This window comes from Seriola aureovittata, chromosome 4 (genome assembly GCF_021018895.1).
Source record: "Seriola aureovittata isolate HTS-2021-v1 ecotype China chromosome 4, ASM2101889v1, whole genome shotgun sequence".
NCBI lineage: Eukaryota > Metazoa > Chordata > Actinopteri > Carangiformes > Carangidae > Seriola > Seriola aureovittata.
The window spans coordinates 23,088,618-23,108,342 of NC_079367.1; the positions used below are offsets into that span (position 1 = coordinate 23,088,618).

At 39.8% G+C, this 19,725-nt stretch overlaps 1 protein-coding gene across 9 annotated transcripts in view; it reads left to right on the plus strand.

The window, feature by feature from the left end:
• The window catches only part of LOC130167891 (neurobeachin-like), a 218,580-nt gene that overhangs the window by 110,565 nt on the left and 88,290 nt on the right, over positions 1 to 19,725 (plus strand). For all 9 annotated transcript variants that reach the window (XM_056374417.1, XM_056374418.1, XM_056374421.1 and 6 more), the window contains 3 exons: positions 2,017 to 2,125; positions 4,162 to 4,328; positions 13,414 to 13,538. In XM_056374417.1, coding sequence (XP_056230392.1) covers positions 2,017 to 2,125; positions 4,162 to 4,328; positions 13,414 to 13,538 — 401 coding nt within the window. The remainder of the gene's footprint in view (positions 1 to 2,016; positions 2,126 to 4,161; positions 4,329 to 13,413; positions 13,539 to 19,725) is intronic.

Genomic DNA, 19,725 nt, shown 5'->3' on the forward strand with positions numbered 1-19,725 from the left:
TCAGTAGGTTTATTTTATTTTAGTTTTCTGCCTAGCAACAACAAAAAAATTGTTGGATTAAGTGGAGGGGTGTAGATTAGCTCTAAACCTCTTGCCCCTGTTGACTGCTCTGCTGGGGGTAAAGATGAATAAGACTGTGGTGACTGGAAGAAGTAAGAATGACGACACAACAGCGCAGTCAGCCTCTCTTATTTTCTGCCTTACTATATCTCTATCTCTGCCTCTTTCACTGCGTGCATCCCAGTGTCTGTGTTTCGCTTTCTGTCTCCCTCCGTCCTCCCCTCGTCTCTGGGTGCGGCCAGACTCTGGGATTTCCGTAGAACAGATCAGGGGCGGCTCAGCCCCCTTGCCCATCTGCTGACCCATCTGCCCAGGCTCACTGTATGCCCAGGCTCTTGTCTCAGCCCAGCCAGGCTTCTCCGAGTCCCCCACTGGCCCTGGAACAAAGAGCTACAGTCAGTAGGGCCACACGGCGCTGTCCAGGGTGCTGGTGACAGATACATAATTTCCCAGTCTTACTCAAGTCTCTGCACACCTGCTCTGCTTAACTAGACAGATCTAGAGGTAGCAAGAGTCTGGTAAATCTGTTTGCCTTACAAAGCGTGCCTGACACAGACGTTGTATCTGCTGAATGTGCAACAACACGTACAGCGGGTATTTGTACGCTGTGCCTCTGTTTCATAATGCAACTGCTTCATTGCTAAGCCGCTATCAAACACAATAAAATGCCCTGATTAGATCCTCTCGAGTATCCCTGTGGTTTTCATGTGGATGCAGTACAGTATATACAGATCCGTGCAGTATTATTTGCTGCATAATGCTCTGTTAAGACAGTGTCTTTAAGCCTTAAAAGTAAAAGCTACAGAGATCACAATATTGACCCCTGACTAGTTTTCAGATAAAGACAAAATATACGGCGCTTTGAGGCACTCAACATGAAAAGGTTTGAAACCCAATTTAATAATAGATAAACAAAACTAAAAAAAGACCAGTTCTACAAATCTGTTTGATATGACTGGAGAAGCTCTGTCTCCAAATTGTTTGGGTGTTATGTTTTTTCATTTACAGCACATTTACAATCACCAGGCATTGAACTTTCAGGAATTTTTAACTGGGATGGTTGCTGATTTTATATGGCAGCCTACATTTATATCAGTCTAATCTAAGGCTAAGTGTGAATACTTGTATTGGTTAGTGTTTCCCATGAACAGAATACTAATGCAGAAGTGTGGAATCTTTTTTTCCTATTTTCAAAAATCACTTGTCAACGTGGTTTCTCATCTATTCTTGGTTTGAAAACAAAGCTTGGCGTTGTCAGCCTCTCTCTTTGAACAGTGGACGTCTGTCTATTAATGAGCGCTTGTCAACAGTTAAAGAGGCAATAGCAGCTGATGAATGCAGCCTCGGGATTACTGCCTCTCCTTGGGACAGGAGGAAAATTACAATCTGTATCAAGCACTGGAGAGGAACACGGGCCGCTTTAATTAAAACAAAGCTAGCCTAATGGTGTGTAAAATGGCATGTAATCTACACACAATAGCCACGGTGTTTTCAATTATTAAAGATACTGGAATTTAAATGTGAATATGGGTGGAAACCACGGAGCCTCTAGAGCCAGCCATGTGAGAAGTTATCTACGGCTCGACTTGTCAGCAATATGGGCACTGGGTTGATGTTCTGGTCAGTGGGAAGGGATGCTCAGTCAATCTGGAACGTGCCAGACAGGCTTCAATGCTCTAATGACACTCCATTCCCTCCTTAATGCTACAGAGGGATCTGTCACTGACCTGCTGCCTTGCAACATAACACAGACAAATGATACTGTTTACTAGTCTGCTCTTTCAACAAGCCGAATGTTGCACCATCCTGACAAGCTATATTTGCCTCAACCCTGCTCCTTCCTTAGGGGTGTCATTACAACAGATTTTAGCCAATAAAAATGATCTGTTTCCTAATGAATGATTAATGTGTTCATGAAAATGTCTGCTGCATTTAACTTTCTCTGCGATGTTAAAGGTTGCTCTGCCATGCCATGAAGGACCACATAGTTCGGGTTGCCAACGAGGCTGAATTCATCCTGAACAGACAGCGAGCGGAGGACGTCCACAAACACGCAGAGTTTGAGGTATAAATTGTGCCATACTTTATAGAACCTGAAATGAAATAATAAACGCAGAGTCAAACTACTCACAAAATATTGTACAAAAGAGTCTAATCACACATCGCTGCTACTCCGAATTCAAATTTTATCATTCGCTGTGAAAATATTTTGCCCATTTTCTGATGAGCTCTAAACAACTCATGTTAGTATAAAACAGCCATACATTTTCAGTAATCATGTCCCTCTGTGTCCTCATGAAGACTAAATCCTCACCCTTGCAGTTCTTATGAAGCAATTTAATTACTGGTAGCATGGGGATATGCCAGCAATATTAATTTAGGATTTTGATGAGCTTTTACCCACCAACTCAGGGGACAACCTCCTGAGTCTGTATTTTGCCCACCCACATCAAACCTCCCTCATTTCAGAAATGAAAGGAAAAGCTATCAAAGCTTAAGCTATTTGTGAGTGTAATTAGCGTTAAGCCATTATTTTCTTCTAATTATCTGTATAGAAAGTAAGTAAGAAAAATATAGACCTTGTATTTTCAGTAGTTAGTCAGCAAAATAGCAGATTAGAGACAGAGATTGATAGAAAAATATAAAGCTAAAGAAATCTAAAAAAATATTGAATATAGAAATAGTTGGTTTGGTTATTGTAGAACATCAGAAAACGCACACACACACACACACACACACACACACACATGCACACATATAATGTAATTGCACAAACCTTTAACACGCACTTCCGCCACCTCTGTTAGCAGCTTGTACATGTGAGGAGTGATGAGTTTCTTATCTGGGAAAAGCAGCCATCCTCAAACAGCTGCTTGATATACAGTTCTTGAGGATCCTTGACCTGCTAGATAAACTGGAAGAGACGGCTAGATGTGCAATGTCAGGAGAAGGGGGAAGTGTACCTGGCCCCATTCGTTCTGTCTGCCAACTCCAGACAGCCTACACTTTTCATCTAGGTCTGACGTTACTTTATTACCCACTCTCCAAGATTGAAGATTCACAACGCAGATAAGACATTTTTACAATTAAGTTGGTGTCAGGGCGAAGCATCATATGTTTTAAAGTGATAAATAACATTTGATATTTGTCACAGCATCACGTGGTAATGCGAGGTGACAAGCAGAGATTGAGTTATCCGCCCCGTGAAGAATATGTTGAAGTATAATATCTGACAGAATTCAAATTTGAAGCAGGAAATTCGATTAACTTCCAGCTTCTGTTAGCAAATTAGATTTTGAATATTAGCAAGAGTTCCCCTCAGGTGGCATAGTAAGACAATCTAGAGTTAGATCGGCTCCTCTAGATTACTTTTAGCCACTTAGAGACTTGCACTGACTTGTGAAAATTGATTTAAAACCAATATGGCCATTTTTCACATATTATCTTTCTAACACTTAGATATTCCTCAGTATTTAATCAAACGTTATTTGAGCTATTGCATTATTGATATTTTTATGGTTTATTTCATTTTTGTTTTTATTTTTGTTATTACAGAAGACATTGTTTTCTTATGGTACATTTTGTTTTGTTTTTTAATAACAGCATATTTACATTTTACAGCATTCCTATCAGGCAACAATAACACGCTTCTTCATATAATGGCACTGTAGCTTTGTAAACCTTGACATTTGATAGTCTTCGTGGATCTATTAGGGTATTTTCCCTCCGCTTCTAATAGCACCATCCACATCTTCCTAGCAGGGAACCTCATCTGTCCGCAGTAAGGGAATGGCCTGCCTTCATGCGCTTGCCATGATTTACTACACTCCTCCAAGGGAGCAGAAATATATCTCTCAGCTGTCCACTAATATCTTTATGCACTCAAGTGTGTTGAATGAAGCCATAACATTCTTCAGTGTGACAAATGCTCCATTAGAGGGTATATACTACTGTAGCTTTATTCAAGTAAAACATTCTCAAATGCTATTAGCACAATATCAGATATCACTTTTGGCAGTGGATACGACTGCACCTAAAGCCATTAATATACAATGGGTTTCACACTGTTTTTCTTTTTTCTTTGTCTAAATCTCAAATTAGTCCAACTGTGCCCAATATGCCGCTGATAGAAAAGAAGAAGAGAAGATGTGTGACCACCTGATCAGTGCTGCTAAACACAGAGACCATGTGACGGCCAATCAGTTAAAGCAGAAAATCGTCAACATCCTCACCAACAAGCACGGAGCCTGGGGGACACTGGCCCAAAGGTAAGGTCTTACACTTGGACATGTGAAGATCAGGTTCAGACCAACATGGGCCACGTTAAATCTTTCGCATGAACCATAGCTGCTTCGTGTTAGGTCCAACCTAGAGGACAAAAGTTACCTGTTCACAAAACTCTGCAGTGATGGGATAGGCCACCAGTTAATGTCATTTTCCCAGGATCCGATAGGGTCAGCGATCGGGTCAGCAAACGCAATTACAGTGTGGAGTGGCTTAATCCCCTGGGGACAGCTGATTGGCCGGTCGTCCGACATACTCGGGTGGAAGAAGGGGGTTGGGGTGTTTCTGCAGTGTTGTCCAGGCATTCATTGACCCTCACAGTAACACAGCCCAGCACCTGGTGTTAGTTGCAGACTTCCCCATGGGCCCTGTTAAAATAACCGCCGGCTCTCCTGCTCTGCCTCTCACCTTCATCCACATGGTCCCACAGATGCAGAGTGAGTGGAAGGATCAAGAGCTACAGAAGTGTTACAACATACTGTGTGTATTTACCATTTATCTTTTGTTACAGATGTAACAGCATACATGCAATTACTATAAAGACAGAAATGTGAAGCTTCAGTTTCTGCTTCCAGGTAAAGCTGTAGTGGGATTTATTTTGAGACAAATTTTTGTCTGTAAAAAAAAAAAAAAAAAAAAAAAAAAAAAAATCACTATTGCTGGATGCAGGTCAGATGCAGAAATGAACAGTAAAATAAAATAAATTTTAAAATCTTGGCCCCAAACGTTAATCCAAGTACTTTCTTTCTGCAAGAGACTTTAGAGAAAGTCTGCCTCTTTACACATCCCACCACTGCTGATTTGCCAAAACAAATTTTGCCTCTTTGCCGGAACAGTAGCTTTGGTTTTGTTATTAAATTCTAAAAATACAGTGCAGATGTTCAGCCATGTTCACTGAAAACGGGTTTGTTTCATATCTAAACCCATGTTTACCATTGTCCAAAATATTCTAGCTGGTGTAATTAGTTTTTATGGCTGTATTTTATGTCTTTGACTTGCAGTAACATTCAAAGAGTTTCCACACAAACCAGCAGATGTCATGAGCAGCTATATTTGCTTTATTTTTTCATGGATTCATGGGAGATTATGCACTGTGTCTATTTACTTAATGATATCAAATGTGTTTTTATTGCCATTATTGATTTTGTCCTTTTCATGTTTTTTAGAGGACATTAATTTGTTTTGAATAATTTCAGAACTACTACAGAGAAACAGAACATGTGCATGTTTAGTATTATAGCAACATTTTTTCTGAGACTGAGAAGTTTACAGTATTCAAGTAGAGATTTTCATTTTCTGACTAAACCTTAGCAGCATGACAAAATCTATTGGATTGAATTCTGGGCTCTTGTTCAAATATTTATGGAGCCCCTCTCAGAGGCATAGCATTTGCATTGAAACAAAAGGTTATTGAGCGTGGGTGCATTGTAAATGATACCGCAAAACTTCCAACAAATTCAAATTTAATGGTAACCTGCTGGTGAAGAAAAATGATGCAATATGCTCACAAGCTCAAGGCAGTGTTGCAGTTCAACAGCTTAGTCTTATTCAATGCTACATTAACTTTCCCATTTATGCTGCTCTTGTAAAATATAAAGCCCTCAAGCATTTTGAGGTGGCTGTCTGTTATATCTGTGTGTGTGTGTGTGTGTGTGTGTGTGTGTGTGTGTGTGTGTGTGTGTGTGTGTGTGTGTGTGTGTATGTGTGTGTGTGTGTGTGTATGTGTATGTGTCTGTGTGTCTTTCTGTGTCTTTCTGTGTGTGTGTGTGTGTGTGAGAAAGAGAAAGAGAGAGACTTGCTAATGTTTGTTTTCACCCTCATGCACAGAAATTGCTTTTGCCTTTTACTCCTAAGTTCTGCCTGGAGACATGCCAAAGGATATTTATCATTTATTTAGAATATATTATAAACAAAATTATTCTTAGGCAGCTGGGAGACAGAAACTAGTATAACTTATATGTTTATATTTTTTCTTCTGCCAGTGTGTGTTTGCAACTGTGCTCATTAAATGGATATAACCACCTGGTCTGCCATTAGATGCATCAATTTTTGTCTGAATGACAGACATCTGCAGGTTATCTGTGTCTCTGAGGGCCACTCTGTTTTGAGCTGTTGTTCTCTTTGTGGCAAACAGTGTAAGAAATAGTGTCGCAGCACACACAACCGCCAACAATGAGGAAATAATCTGTGCAAGGCTCAAAAACAGCTGCTCTGCAGTCATGTGATCTGAGTGTAGAATAACCAGATCAGACCCTATGGTGGCCTGTAAGATCATACTATATGCTTGCTTGATGATGAATGTCCCCCTGTATAGAGTCAGCATAGGAAAATCAATACTCCTCAAATTGAAACAGTATAGGGTTGTATTGATCCGCTGTGCTAAATCAAAACGAGGAGGCTTTGATACATCTCTCCAGGACAGCTCCCTGCCCAGTAATGACACACTATCAATTTTAGCTTTACACTGATAAATCAAGTTGAAAATTGGATGTCAGAGTTTTTTCTAGGGAGAGAGTGATTTTCCGTGCCCTCTGGTCCCCTCTGCTGTTGACCTCTGAACCGTGCCAGTGGATTATAAAGTTCAGGCTCGTCTAAAGTGAAAGTAGATGTCAAGACAAGGCTGATAAATTCGTTGAGGAATAATGTCCAGCACTTTTTCAGCAAAGGACCACCTCACTGTGATACTATAAATTCACTCTCATTTTGCAGCTCTCTCACACTGCAAGGAACTGCTGAAAGAGTGAATTAAGCAGCAAATGTTTGTTTTGCTCAACGAAACTCTGTAACTCCTCAAACAATTTAAAAAGCACTGTTAGAATTACACAGTGGCAGGTTTACACACCAACCTTTTGTTATTTTCATCAATTAGTGAGTTTTTACAGCATTATTAAAATGTAGAGTTATCTTCAAAAGCATTCTGCCTCACACCATTTATATCTTGTGGCGCTAATAAAGCCATACACAGATACCCGGACACTTCTAGATGCTGTGGACATTTTAACTTGCGTATTCACAATCTGAACTTCAGTGAATCTCTCTTGTGTCATTCTCTACCATTCATCCGCCGGCGCTCCTCAGGTACTAATTGTTTCGACACAACCAACCTAACAGAAATGTAAAGGGGGCTGAAGGAGACAAACCTCCCTTTGTTCCCATGCGGACGTCCATGTTCACATCAGCAGCATCAGTGACAGCTGACGGAGGAGCCTCCACTGGCCCCCACAGCAGACCTTAACCTTACCTGACTAGTCTATTGATTGTCAACATTTCTTCTGTATAATTACTTTTTTGTAGCAGAGAGGAGAAAGGAAAATGGCGGCATATATTGATCTGTGGCAAGGCGGTGAAACAGCCGTTTCCCTTGACTAACAGTGAGTTTCATCTCTCACACGTGATGAATGGTAACAATCTGCCTGTGGATAATAACTTTGTGATAGAATGAGCCTTTTTACTCACGATGTGCCTCGAGTATTTGGTCCCGCCTGAAAGGGTTATCAATTCTAATAGAAGTCCACTAGCACAAAGGGGGAGCACCTGTATATGGCCTTACAGCCTCAGAGGGTTCAAGGTCTGATGACCCCTTTGGGGCAGAAAAGAAAGGCCAAGGTCTCTGGTTCATCCTGACAGTATAAACAGAAATCAGCCTGGCAGGATATCAGATATAATTCAAAAATATTGTTTTTGACATCTAGAGTAGTAAAATGTGCACGTTCTTTGCTTTTATGTGTAAATCCTAACATTCCTGTGATCAGTGTATGATGTTAGTGACTTACTTTTGTATTAAATTAGTAAGAATATAGTAGAATTACCTCATCCTAGAATTCACTATAAAATGTACCTCCAAGTGTCCACTTTCTGCTATGGATTTCATGCAGACTTTCGAGACTTTCTATTCTATTCTGTCTGAACCAGTCCTCTGCATACCCTGTGTCATTTTTCAGTCCGGTATCTAGAGAGGCTTCAATAAAATGCAGCCTGATTTGCAACAGCTCACTAGTGCTGTAATGTTGGTTTTTTTTTTTTTATTCTTCATTTAGTTAGATTTTATTTAAAACATGATGCTGCTTTGTTCTTGCAAGCTGATATTCTCTCAACTGGCACTTGTTCTTGACCTACACCAGGCTCTATTCCCTTGAGCTACTTTTAACCTTGCACACTGTGCTAATTATCTCTGGAAAAAGGCCCATTCACACAATCATCAATTTCATCGGGTGTTGAAATTGAGCCGGGCATTGCCTGACTGTGCCCCATTTCCGATGAAAGATGGGCATCCACAAATCTGGCGATCCAGGGGAGTTCACCTCCAGTACAGTACAGTACCTCATCCCTCGGCTGATCGCGTACGTCTGTCTTCATTACACCAGATGACCTGGAGTTAATCTTGTTGCTGCTGTGTAGTTTCCCTTTTGTCTTTGTCCAATAACCATTCCTCAGTGTGTCTCTTCTCTATCTCTCAATCTACAAAAGAAACGTCATATCCAGTAACTAAAAGCATTTGGATCTTAGCTTGGTATCCTCATGTCTGCAACAGTGTTGAGTGTAGTGATGATAAGAAATGGGGAAATTAAAGAGATGAAAGTCTTGTGTACCATTTGCAGCCCTCTGTGATAATCTGATCATGATGTTGGCTATACAGTCAGTTAACACTTGGCGTTCGACAGACGCATGATCAAACTTGATGTGTTTTTATAGAGGAAATTACTGTGTATTTTTTTCTTAGTTTATAGGTTACTTTGAAAGCAGTGGGCTGAGAGATGCTGATCACCATATGGTTGCCAGTCTCCACTTTTTGATACAGTGTCTTCCTTTTTTTTTTTCTTTTTGGTGTTTTTTGATCTAGCAGCAGTATATAGAAGAATGTGGCGTAAAAATGCTTACCAAAAAGAATGCGCTGGTTGACAGACAATGTTTTCGCATTTCCTCGCTTTGGTTTGTAGTGTCTGCCAGCTGCCTGATGGTTTTCATGACATGTGGAATCCCTGTCATTACAGATCCACATATCTGGTTGTCATTTTAACGAGATCAAAAGACTGGTCCAATGAAGCCAAGTTATTTGGTCAAATAATAGTAATATAATAATAGTTTCTTACATTTCTGGGCTGAATATGGTGCCAGAATATCCTGAATAATTCTGTTTGGGCAGGTACATGTTAGTCCAGGTAGTTGAAATGGACAATGTATTTTGTTTATTTTACCTTCTAATCAAGTTTTTATTCCATTCATTTATTTATTTTTTCATTTTTAGTTTGTATTCATTTTTTCATTTCTACTTTGAGGTGGAGCAACATTTGCATCTCAAACAAATTCTTCAGGGACTTTGTGACTCATAGTCAGAGTCTATTAGGACAACCGAAAATTGAAAGAAAAGACTGCTTGTCCTCAGAGTTACTCTAAAAGTGACGTGTGTTCAGTGTCCCAGTGTGTGTGTGTGTGTGTGTGTGATAGAAACCAGTCACTGCGCCTCTGAATAGAATTGTCACTGATTACTGGTATTTATTATAATTACCCCCTACTCATGTCACCAATGGAAGCTTTTAAAAGGAGTATAATGGTGTTTTATTGAATCAGTATGTCCCTGTCCTTCCTCCCGTCCGCCTCACACAAATCTGCTCTGAGCATAAATAGAATAAAAAGGAAACCTTTAACCATGAGATCCTCATCTTCCTGCAGTTCATCCCTGTTCGTGTTTTAATGAGCCATTCTGCTTTCATTTTTTATTTCAGTGATTTTATTTTTGTTGTAGGGATTTTATTTCATTTGCAAAGATGACATTACAAGGCAATTGCGCTAATTAAAGTGAGTATGGAGCACTCTAAAGTAGCTGATCTTTAATGTATATTGTTGTATAGTGTCTGATTTGAGCGTGACAGTTTTGTTTTGTTTTGTTTTGTTTTAGCTGACAGACATTTCAGACCTCAAACAAGCACGTTAAACCAGGTAATGGCATGGGCTCAAGTTTACCCTTTTACTCAAACACCAATACCATTCTCCAAAAAATCAGACAAAATAGGAGGAAACAAAATAGGGTCTCTGCTGCCCTAATATAACAGTAGCACTAAGAATATATCACTCTCTAATCCAATATGAGCCCTTGTCAGCTGTCAAAAGTATCTCTCTTTTCTAGAATGATGTTATAGTTTCCTTTCCGTTATCATTCCTTTTATTTTTATTTTCCTCCCCATCTTATTTTGAATTATTCCTGTCAGCTTTCTCTTTGCTTTTACAAACAAAACACATTCCCTGTAGACTGGGGTGATCTGGCACCTCAAAAACCTCAACACTGGCTCCTCGAGGAAAGATGTGCTTTAAATACCTATTTGAAAGAGAAGAGAATAGATGATAGTCTTCTTACACATTTATCCTACTGCACTTAGCAAGTCTGGAAGTGTCCATAAATAATGGTGCTCCTGTTTCCTGTAGGTTATCAGTGCTGGAAAATTAGCTTTTAAAATGCGGTTTGAAATCCATTTGGGTGATTGATGGGTGACGGGACTAATAAATTTTGCCAGTTTCTAGGAGGCCGGCTTACAGCCATTCTTTATGGTTGTCATGAAGCCAGACACATTTGATGTGGAAAATAAGGGGGTCTCAAACAAACTCTGCTTAATAAAGAATGCTATTGGATGGACAATTTGTTGTTGTTACACAGACAATACGGGCAGCCAGCTTTCTATTAATGATTCTGAAGAAGGAATTGGGTTTTATCACCTATACTGAAAATTTATTGTCTGCAGTCTTGAAAAATTGAGGTTGGTTGTTAGCTTTTGCAGTATATTAAATGGCACAAATGTGTACCATTAAATTTCTTGCTTGTTCCTCATTTCCCACCATGCTTTTAAGACATGGATGAGCTGTTTGGTGGCTCTGTGCCACCTCAGAAATCCCTTGTTTGAGCGCTCAGTAGCTCCAAGCTGTGAGTCTCCATCAGGATTGTAGTCCTCCTGTGTACTTTTCGGACCACCCTCAGAGAGGCAGTTCCTTTAGCACGGCACTTTGGCGCAGTCCAAATCCGGTCCAGCACTGACCACATAGTCTAAAATATCACAGGTCCTACTCAAACAGCAGAATACCACATTCAAACTGAAACCATCTGCTAAACGAGGGGAAGAGACATCAAAACGTTGGCATCCAACTCATTAATCAGTCATTGTAACTTGAGGGTTTCGTTTGTTGTGCATTTGTTTGCTGTTAAAGACAAATGAAGATATTTTTAGCTTAAACTAAAGTTGTACTCAAATGACCAAATAAAATGCACCAAATGCAGTTAATACTGTTATAACGAAATCTTCAAAGTGGCAGCTTTATCCCCCACTGGCATCTGCTGTCTATTTGCACTAAGAATTAGGGGACATAATCTTCAGCAGTAATCGCCCAGTTGCCTACAGTGGATTTACATTTTTCACACTGTGTAATCTTGCGTTTACAATATCATTTACGTGGGTTTCTCCTTTCCACCCACTGACATCTCTCTTTTCCTCAGTTAAGCTTTGAGGGAGATTGACAGGGGACAAGCTCAAGGCGTTAAGGCTTGGTTTGCATACAGCAGCTCATGATACTGTGTGCATAGAGCGTGTGCATACACACACACACACACGCTCAATTTTGATTGATACTTAACTGAAACTGAGCTCTTGTTGCTGTCAGAGCCCAGCTAAGTCTCCTGAGCCTCTTGATTTCTGACATTTGTAGATATTATATTCATGGTGCAAGGAGGCTGTATTTTGTGATGTGATCCCCTGTAACACTTTAATCTGTTTAGACTGCTTCAATACTGTGGCAGGGAAGGGGGCAGAAACCATACAATGAAATAGACGGCTGCCTGCCAAGGTTTTACTGTATCTTACACACACCGAAAACGCTCTACTTGGATTTGGACACAGTACCAGATCCAAGGCTTTGTTTGCAGCTTTGAAAGGCTGTTTCTAGTATTTTACCTGTAATATAGAGGTAAAGACAACAATTTAGATTTGAGCATAACGAGTTGTGTTTTACTACATCATGTACTTCATGTTTGTGTAATAAACAGCAATAAAACTGTCCATATGAGTTAAACTGTGTGTTCTCCCCTCATACTGTAGCTGTTGAAGTTCAGCAAAATGAAGCAGAGTGAGTGATGCCATATTTCTTCACGTTTGGCTGACAATGAAATAAAAATGAACCTCATGCCAGGTTGATGTAATCACATCTTACCTTACTGTCAACTGCACACCAATTATTTGAATGATCACTATTTTTTATGTATTACTCTTCCCTGTTAAGAGTAAATTAAAGCAAGACTCTTTTTGCTGCATTTTCCTCTAAAGGAAACATAAAGGCTTTGAAATAGCTCCAGCTAGTGCACAGTTGGAACAAGCAGCACTTAGTAACCTAATGCTAGTCCTGGTGCTTAATGGTTTGCATTAGCTGCAAGCAATAAAATTATCCCAGGTCCTCACTAATGTTGGAATAATCATTTACAAAGATGGTTACCACATGCTGGAACTGTTTTCTTCTTTTTCTCTTTTTTTATGACCCTAATTCGCTGTTATTAATAATGAATAAAAATGCAATTTTCTGTCGGGTTGCTCCAGGGCTCTGGGAATCATTTCAATGAATATTTCAGCACATTATTTTAATCATGGCTCCACATATGCAGGGAGGGGGCTTGTTTTATAGGCTCATGCCTCAACCGCCCCAAGACCCTGATCATTAAACCCCACGCTGTCTGCGTTGAGGTTTCTACCTTTGATTTACAAGACTTGTTAAAAAACATTGTAAAAAAGGAGGCAAGCTGTGCCATTTATACTTGTAATTTGATGCTGTATTTGTTAATGGGAGTGCCTGTGATTTATGTGTGCAGCGGCTGCTGCTGCTGCTCCCTGCTGTTCTGATGCTATAGGCTTTAGCAGAGCTAACATTACTGGGCTTCTGCAGAGCATGCCACTAGTCAGCCTAATAAATCTACTATCTGTGGCCTGATTTTTCTCCTCAAGATGTTTTCCCCTGATAAAGAAGTGGCTGCTGTAATCAGACCATCACTGAGGGGTGCGGGCTCTGTCTAACCTGCCTGTCTTCTTGTCTCTACCATAGTCAGCTGCACGACTTCTGGCGTCTTGACTACTGGGAGGATGACCTGCGGCGGAGGCGGAGATTTGTCAGAAACCCATTTGGCTCCACCCATTTAGATATCACATGCAAGTCACTGCAGGAGTATGGTGAGTTTATCATTTCTCTGTAGTTTTTTTTTTAATCTGGTAGAATTAGGAAGATGAAAGGTGTTGCCATTAAAGCATTATAGAAAAAAACATTTAAAGGGCACTTGTCCATATAGTTTAGCATATTGCTTATAGGAGTAGTTAATTGTCATTTTTATTGGTAACATATTCATGAGTCCTGTGAATTGAACATAACACATCCATTTCATTGAGCTTTTTTAATTCCATCATAACACATACTCAAGAACAAATTAGATCTCTCTCCCTTTGTTGTTTTCTTCTCTTTGTCTGAAACTTATTGACCCAGGCACTCTTTTAGCGTTGCCCACCACCTTGTGTCAATTTTTCCTTATGTCATGCAACACCGCCCTTTAAGGGAAAGCAGCTCAGTACTATTAAATACTCTTGGCCCTTCTCTCCTGCATGTAATTGAATAACAGGGCAAATGTATTAATGGCATAGGGGTGAATGTATTGATTTTGAAATGAATGGAGTAGGCACCTCTTTAACTTTATAGAAAATAGAAAACAGGCGATGCATTGTGGTCAGGCTAGCCTTTTTTAAAACGGCTGTAGACTTACAGCAACACATGCATAATGATTTCAATGTTCACTGACCTCATATGTGTCTCAGTGTTGAGCTACTGAAGCCGACCGTTGGCTGGACTCAGGATGTCATCTGGCTGCTTTCAGCTCTAGCTCTGCCATGGCTGCTGTACGAAGATCATGGCAGCTCTGTAGATAAACACATGCCAGCTGCTGCCGGAGCTGCAGGTGGTCCATATATGAGACACACATGCAATAATTGCACCTCCTGCTTTAGATTTCGTGGTGGTACCATAAGCTAATTGTGTGGGGTTTTGGTGATGTGTTGATTCTGTTGTGGGGAGTGGGGGAGGAGGGGGGGGACTCAAGTAAACAAAAGTTACAACTTTAGTGTTTTTAACCTGTTTAGGAATTTTTATGGCTGTTAAAACTTTGCTATCACCAGCAAACACATTGCATTGCATTGCATCACCATTGCTTTCCTGTAAATACCAGTAAACCTGTAAAACATATCAAAACATCATTAGAAAACTCTCAAACTTTTCCTGCAGCATAAGCTACCTCATGTCGAGCCACACTTTCAGTATGTTCCAAACAATCCTCACCTCACTCATAACTAGTGTTACAAATATTACAAGGCCTAATAAGCTCTGGCTTCAGCTTACATCATTTGGTCATCATTATAGTGTGTTTTTGACTCATTATTTTGTAGCTGTTGACGCTCAATTCAGTTCAATTTAGTCCCTCAAATACTCTAATTGAGCGGAGTTTCTGAGGGATGCGGAGGCCGTGCTGTAACACAGAACAGGAACATTAAGCTATGTTGTATAAAAACTATGACTGTCCTCATCTGCAAAGTTTTCAGAGCTAAGATAAAAAAGCTATTTCATCCATTTCTGTTGCTCCATTTGCTAACTCTCTTGGTTAGCATTGCCCATTGGCCTCTTCATCGTGCATTGGCTCAATTCATTATACATGTGTATTAAATCCTTTAGTGAGTTATATGGCAGATATCCTCAAGACAGTGCCACAAATGCATATCATGTTAGTTAGGCCATCAAATCACCAGAATATGTTTTTCATCAGTTTTCTTATGTTGTTTGACATTAGAGCCTTTGTGTAGTGGACTGAAGACTTGCTGAAGTCCTGCTGGTGCGCGTTTTAATGAGCAGAATAATGCATAAACTTGTCAAGTGAAAGGGATCGCCTGTGGTCGGATGGCCCGCTTGCTCTCCTTGAGAGGTGAGCTGCACTTTCAGGCTTTTTCCTGCAGGCTTTGATGTGGTTGCACAGCGGAGGCCAGGTTTTGTTATGAGTTAAAATGAGAAGGATCTTTTGTTCTTTTTTAGAGCTGCAGTAGATTTTGTTGGCAGTGACAGTTGGCAGTTTTTGTTTTAGATATACTTTGACAGTCGGTGTGTTTTTCTATGAATATTCACTTTTAATTAGCATGGTATTAAAGATAGGACCCGTCTTTAGCAGACAACCCTGGTGCAGAGGCTCAGAGGTTGGATATCCATTAGTCATAACATCCAGACTTTGTTTCTGGGATATGACAAGGAGTCTATAGAACTTTTCAGTAGGTTCCCGGCTGCATAGGCACCAGAGTAGAAAAACAAAGAGGCTTGTTTGAGTTGGCCCTTGAGAGTCATTATTAAAGCTTTAAAATCTGAGACTATTGGAGAACCACTAGGTTGTCCAAATTGAATACACAGTTTCTGGTTTGACAGCAGGATATGACAATATACACTCAGCCACCATCTTGAGTTTGAAGAGGGCAAACATACACTGTTGTGTTCACAGTAAATGTCAGTCTTTTGAGCTCTCTTGGGGAAAATGAAAGTGAGTAGGATTTTTTTTTTTTCACAAAGAACATTTCAGTGAGTGAGTGGCCCACATCATTTTTGACAGCACCTGAGAGTCTCACAATCCTCAGTGTTTTCTCTGAGATATTAAGAAATCTTTTTTTTCCATTCCAAGCTGAAACCGAATATATATCATCTTCTGAGAACTATTGAAATTAACAGTCTTTGAGAGTGCAAATGTCGAACGGAGGCTTTTTTTTTTTTTTTTTTAAATCAAATTGATATATTGGCAAATCCCGTGCATCAGTGTAACCTTTTTAATCACTTTTGTGCAACTTGTGTGTATGTGTGTAAGAGAGTGTGTACATTCATGGGCGTGCGTGATGGGAGGTTAAACTCTGCCTTAAACTCTGCCTCGTTGTCTATTAGCAGCAATGACAGCTTAGCCAGCACATTCTGTCTCTGCCCTCTGCCTGTAATAACCTGCCCTGTTACAGCCAGCCACGGCCCAGTATCAGGGTATATTGTTAGGTGATTGGAACTGGGCAAGCATGAAATGGAAGTCACGTTAATATTGATCCAAGTGTTTAACGGGGTGTTTTACCTCCGGGTGTCCTTGCTGTCTCATTTCAGGTGAGCAGCTTCTCTCGGAGCTGATTGCCCCAGGCAGAGATCTTTATAGCTCTTTCCAGCAGCAGAAGCATCAGCCTCGTGATGTGATATTAACCTTCTCCAGCTTTATAATCAAACATATTAAACTGTGACAAATGACATCAGGGCATTTACTAGCATGCAGATCTGCACACTGGAATGCACCCATTCAGTAAATACATGATATGCTCCGAAATGGTTATATTGAGTAACTAATGCTCAGGTCCAGATGGGGATTATTAGACACTGCTGTTAATGTTTTGATGGAGAGAAGATGAGATTGTTTGTAACCTCTGGCAGCACAGTAGACACGCACTGCACATCCCAGGATATTGAATAAAGATCACCCCAAGAGGAAGCGTCTGCACTATATAAACTTCCCTACATCAAAGTTATAATGTTTACTTTTACAGTCTCAAAACACATACTCTGCAATACGGATGGCTTGCATCACAGGAAGTATGAAGCTGTCATTTTTTCCCCTCATTTAATCTTTCAGTGCAGAGTAAATAAAAGTGAAGAGACGGAGGGCAGAATTGCATCGCCCTAGCAGTAATGCAATCCCATGGACTGGACTTTTTCTCTCCATGTGGAATGTGGAGCCTGTGGAGAGGGTGCGTGGGAGGGCAGGATCTGAAACGGTCTGGGAAACGGAAGAGATATATTTAAAACATTCTATAGAGCTCATGTTATATGGATGTTAGTGTGACTGCACAAAACACTGATGTACATTATAAGATAGTGTAGTAAATAAGCTATAGAACTGAGGCTTAAACTAATGCATGCTATCTACAGAGATCTGACAGAATGAGACACAAAACAGAAAAAATCCTGCTAAAACCCAAGAGTTTAAGATCTGCTTCATAGTATTTGTTGGCTGGACCGGCCAGGGTCCAGCGCAACATCCTCAAATGTGAGTGAGTGATAGAGTTGAGTTTGTAATGAAGTTATGCCATTAGTTAGCTCTTTGAAAATGGTTTAACATGAACGTTTTCTCTTATGTAATCAAAAGGCGTTCACAGTGGATCCACAACAGTTTTTACTTTCATCGAAGCAGCAGTTTGTTACCCAGACGGAGGCTGTGTGAGCCATTGTCTTTAATTTATGTGTTTGGGGATTTTGGTTAGAAAATCAGGATTTGAGCAGTGCAGAGCAGCAGCTTGGAAAAGGCTTGGAAATTAACATATAGTTTTAATGGGCTGCGTTTCAGTCACTATTTCAAACTTGTTCCATTGTGTGACAACTGAAACAGAAAAACAAATGAGAACAGCTTTATTGGGAATTTGACTGTATTGAAATACCATATATGAGCACGGAGAGTATTGAAGAGAAGCAAACAGAAGAAACTGTCTAACACTAAGCCGAATGCAAAAATGACATGATGATTCATGAATATGTCAATTAGCATATTACGTCATCTAGTGACATTTAGTGGCTTTTCCAACAGGCTTTAGCGTCTGTCCATTCAATGTAGTTGTTTACAGCAGTTTTCAACTACGGCTTCAACTTTGCACATTGATCATATACGATCCAGCAATATAGTAGTTTTCGTCTTATTTAGAAAGAGGTCAAGATAATTTTGTGTTTTTAGCTGTGTAATGATGCCTGTTGAATCAAATGACAAACATTATGTGATTTTTACAAGAGCCATGTATTTGCCTTTTTTTTTTTTAGCACATTATCCAGATCTTTCCTTGCTGATCAAGCCACTTCATGCAAACCTGAGGGATTTTGTGTTTTATTTATAGTTGTGTATATTGAATTACCCAAAGTATTTGTGAAATCAGCTTTTTTTTTTTCTCCTAAGTTAGTTGAACCCTAAGTAAAACATGATGTTGTGGATTTTTTTTTTTTGAGGAGAGGCGGTGAAGTGGTTGAGGCGGGTGTATAATACATAGGAGACTTAGAAAAACACATGCTTGCTGGCTCTACTGAGGCTATAAAAATGAAAGGCCAGTGCCACAAAACTCTCCAGCGTTGCAGTATATGAAACACGGACCCTTGGCAGCAGTATTATAGTTGATTCAACAGTCTTTTAAAGGCCTTTCAACTCTTATCTATTCCATACTGAATAGTAAAACTACCGAACACTGAAATATTTTCAAAATATGAGCCTTTATGTAAGATTATAAAGTTGTAAAAGTTTGAATTGGAATTTAGCTTGTTCACAAGAGAATACATTTACTTGGTTTCATCACTCTTTGACTGAGAAAAAATATCCTTAATTTTTGTTTTATGTAAAACACAAAATACTGCTGCTCATGCATGTTCTGTTTTTATGCAACTCGAGTTTTCATTATAATGGTGAAGACAATGAAATTCACACTTTAACTTTCTGGAAAACTGTCACCATTACCAATAAAAAGTTCTAAGTACTCTCCCCTGTGCTGCTTCTATCAAAACAAACAGCCCTTTTTCTCCTGAACTGATTATTCGCTGGTTTACAGTACAAATATCCCTTGTCGTGTTGTACCGTATTTCAACATTTTATGGCCTCTTTAAAAAGAATCACATCCCTTTTTAATGACTCTCAACATTACAATATAGATATATATTTTCAAAATGGAAAAAGATACAATCAAATGCCAGGAGGTTTGTAAGTTTGGCACATTAAAATAGCACTTCAGCAACAACTGAAAGTTACTCACATCATTAAGTTAATATATAAACTAATAAGGTCTCTTGGACTCCAGGTTGAAATTTAAAATATGAAAGATTTATTTTGACCCATCAGGTCATCCCATAACCTGAGCTTTGTCATGGAAAATGCATTGTAAAAGACGTCCAAAATGTCACCAAACATTATGTTTTTAAAATGTAAGCATTTTCAGTGTGTTGTCAGGAAAACTGTACACAGTGGGCCATTGGTAGATTGTCCTAGAAGGAGCTTGGGACCATGGGTCCCAGTTGAACCCCAATGCTTAGGGACGGCCTCCGTTGGTCACAGCTGGCACGTCTTTATCAGCCTCCAATGGGGTCACGAAAACTCTGCAATGCACTTTACTGAGTGTAATTAGTGCACTCCGAGGCAGCTTCAACTCAGTGATTGAACAATAGGACCCGTGAGACTGGTGATCGGTGGCTTCTCCTGGCACTGCTCCTGAAGAGCTTGAGAGCAGACATGAAATGGAACTGCTGTGATTCTTACAGAGATGTTCAGAAGTCAGTGGCAGTGGCTTCTGATGG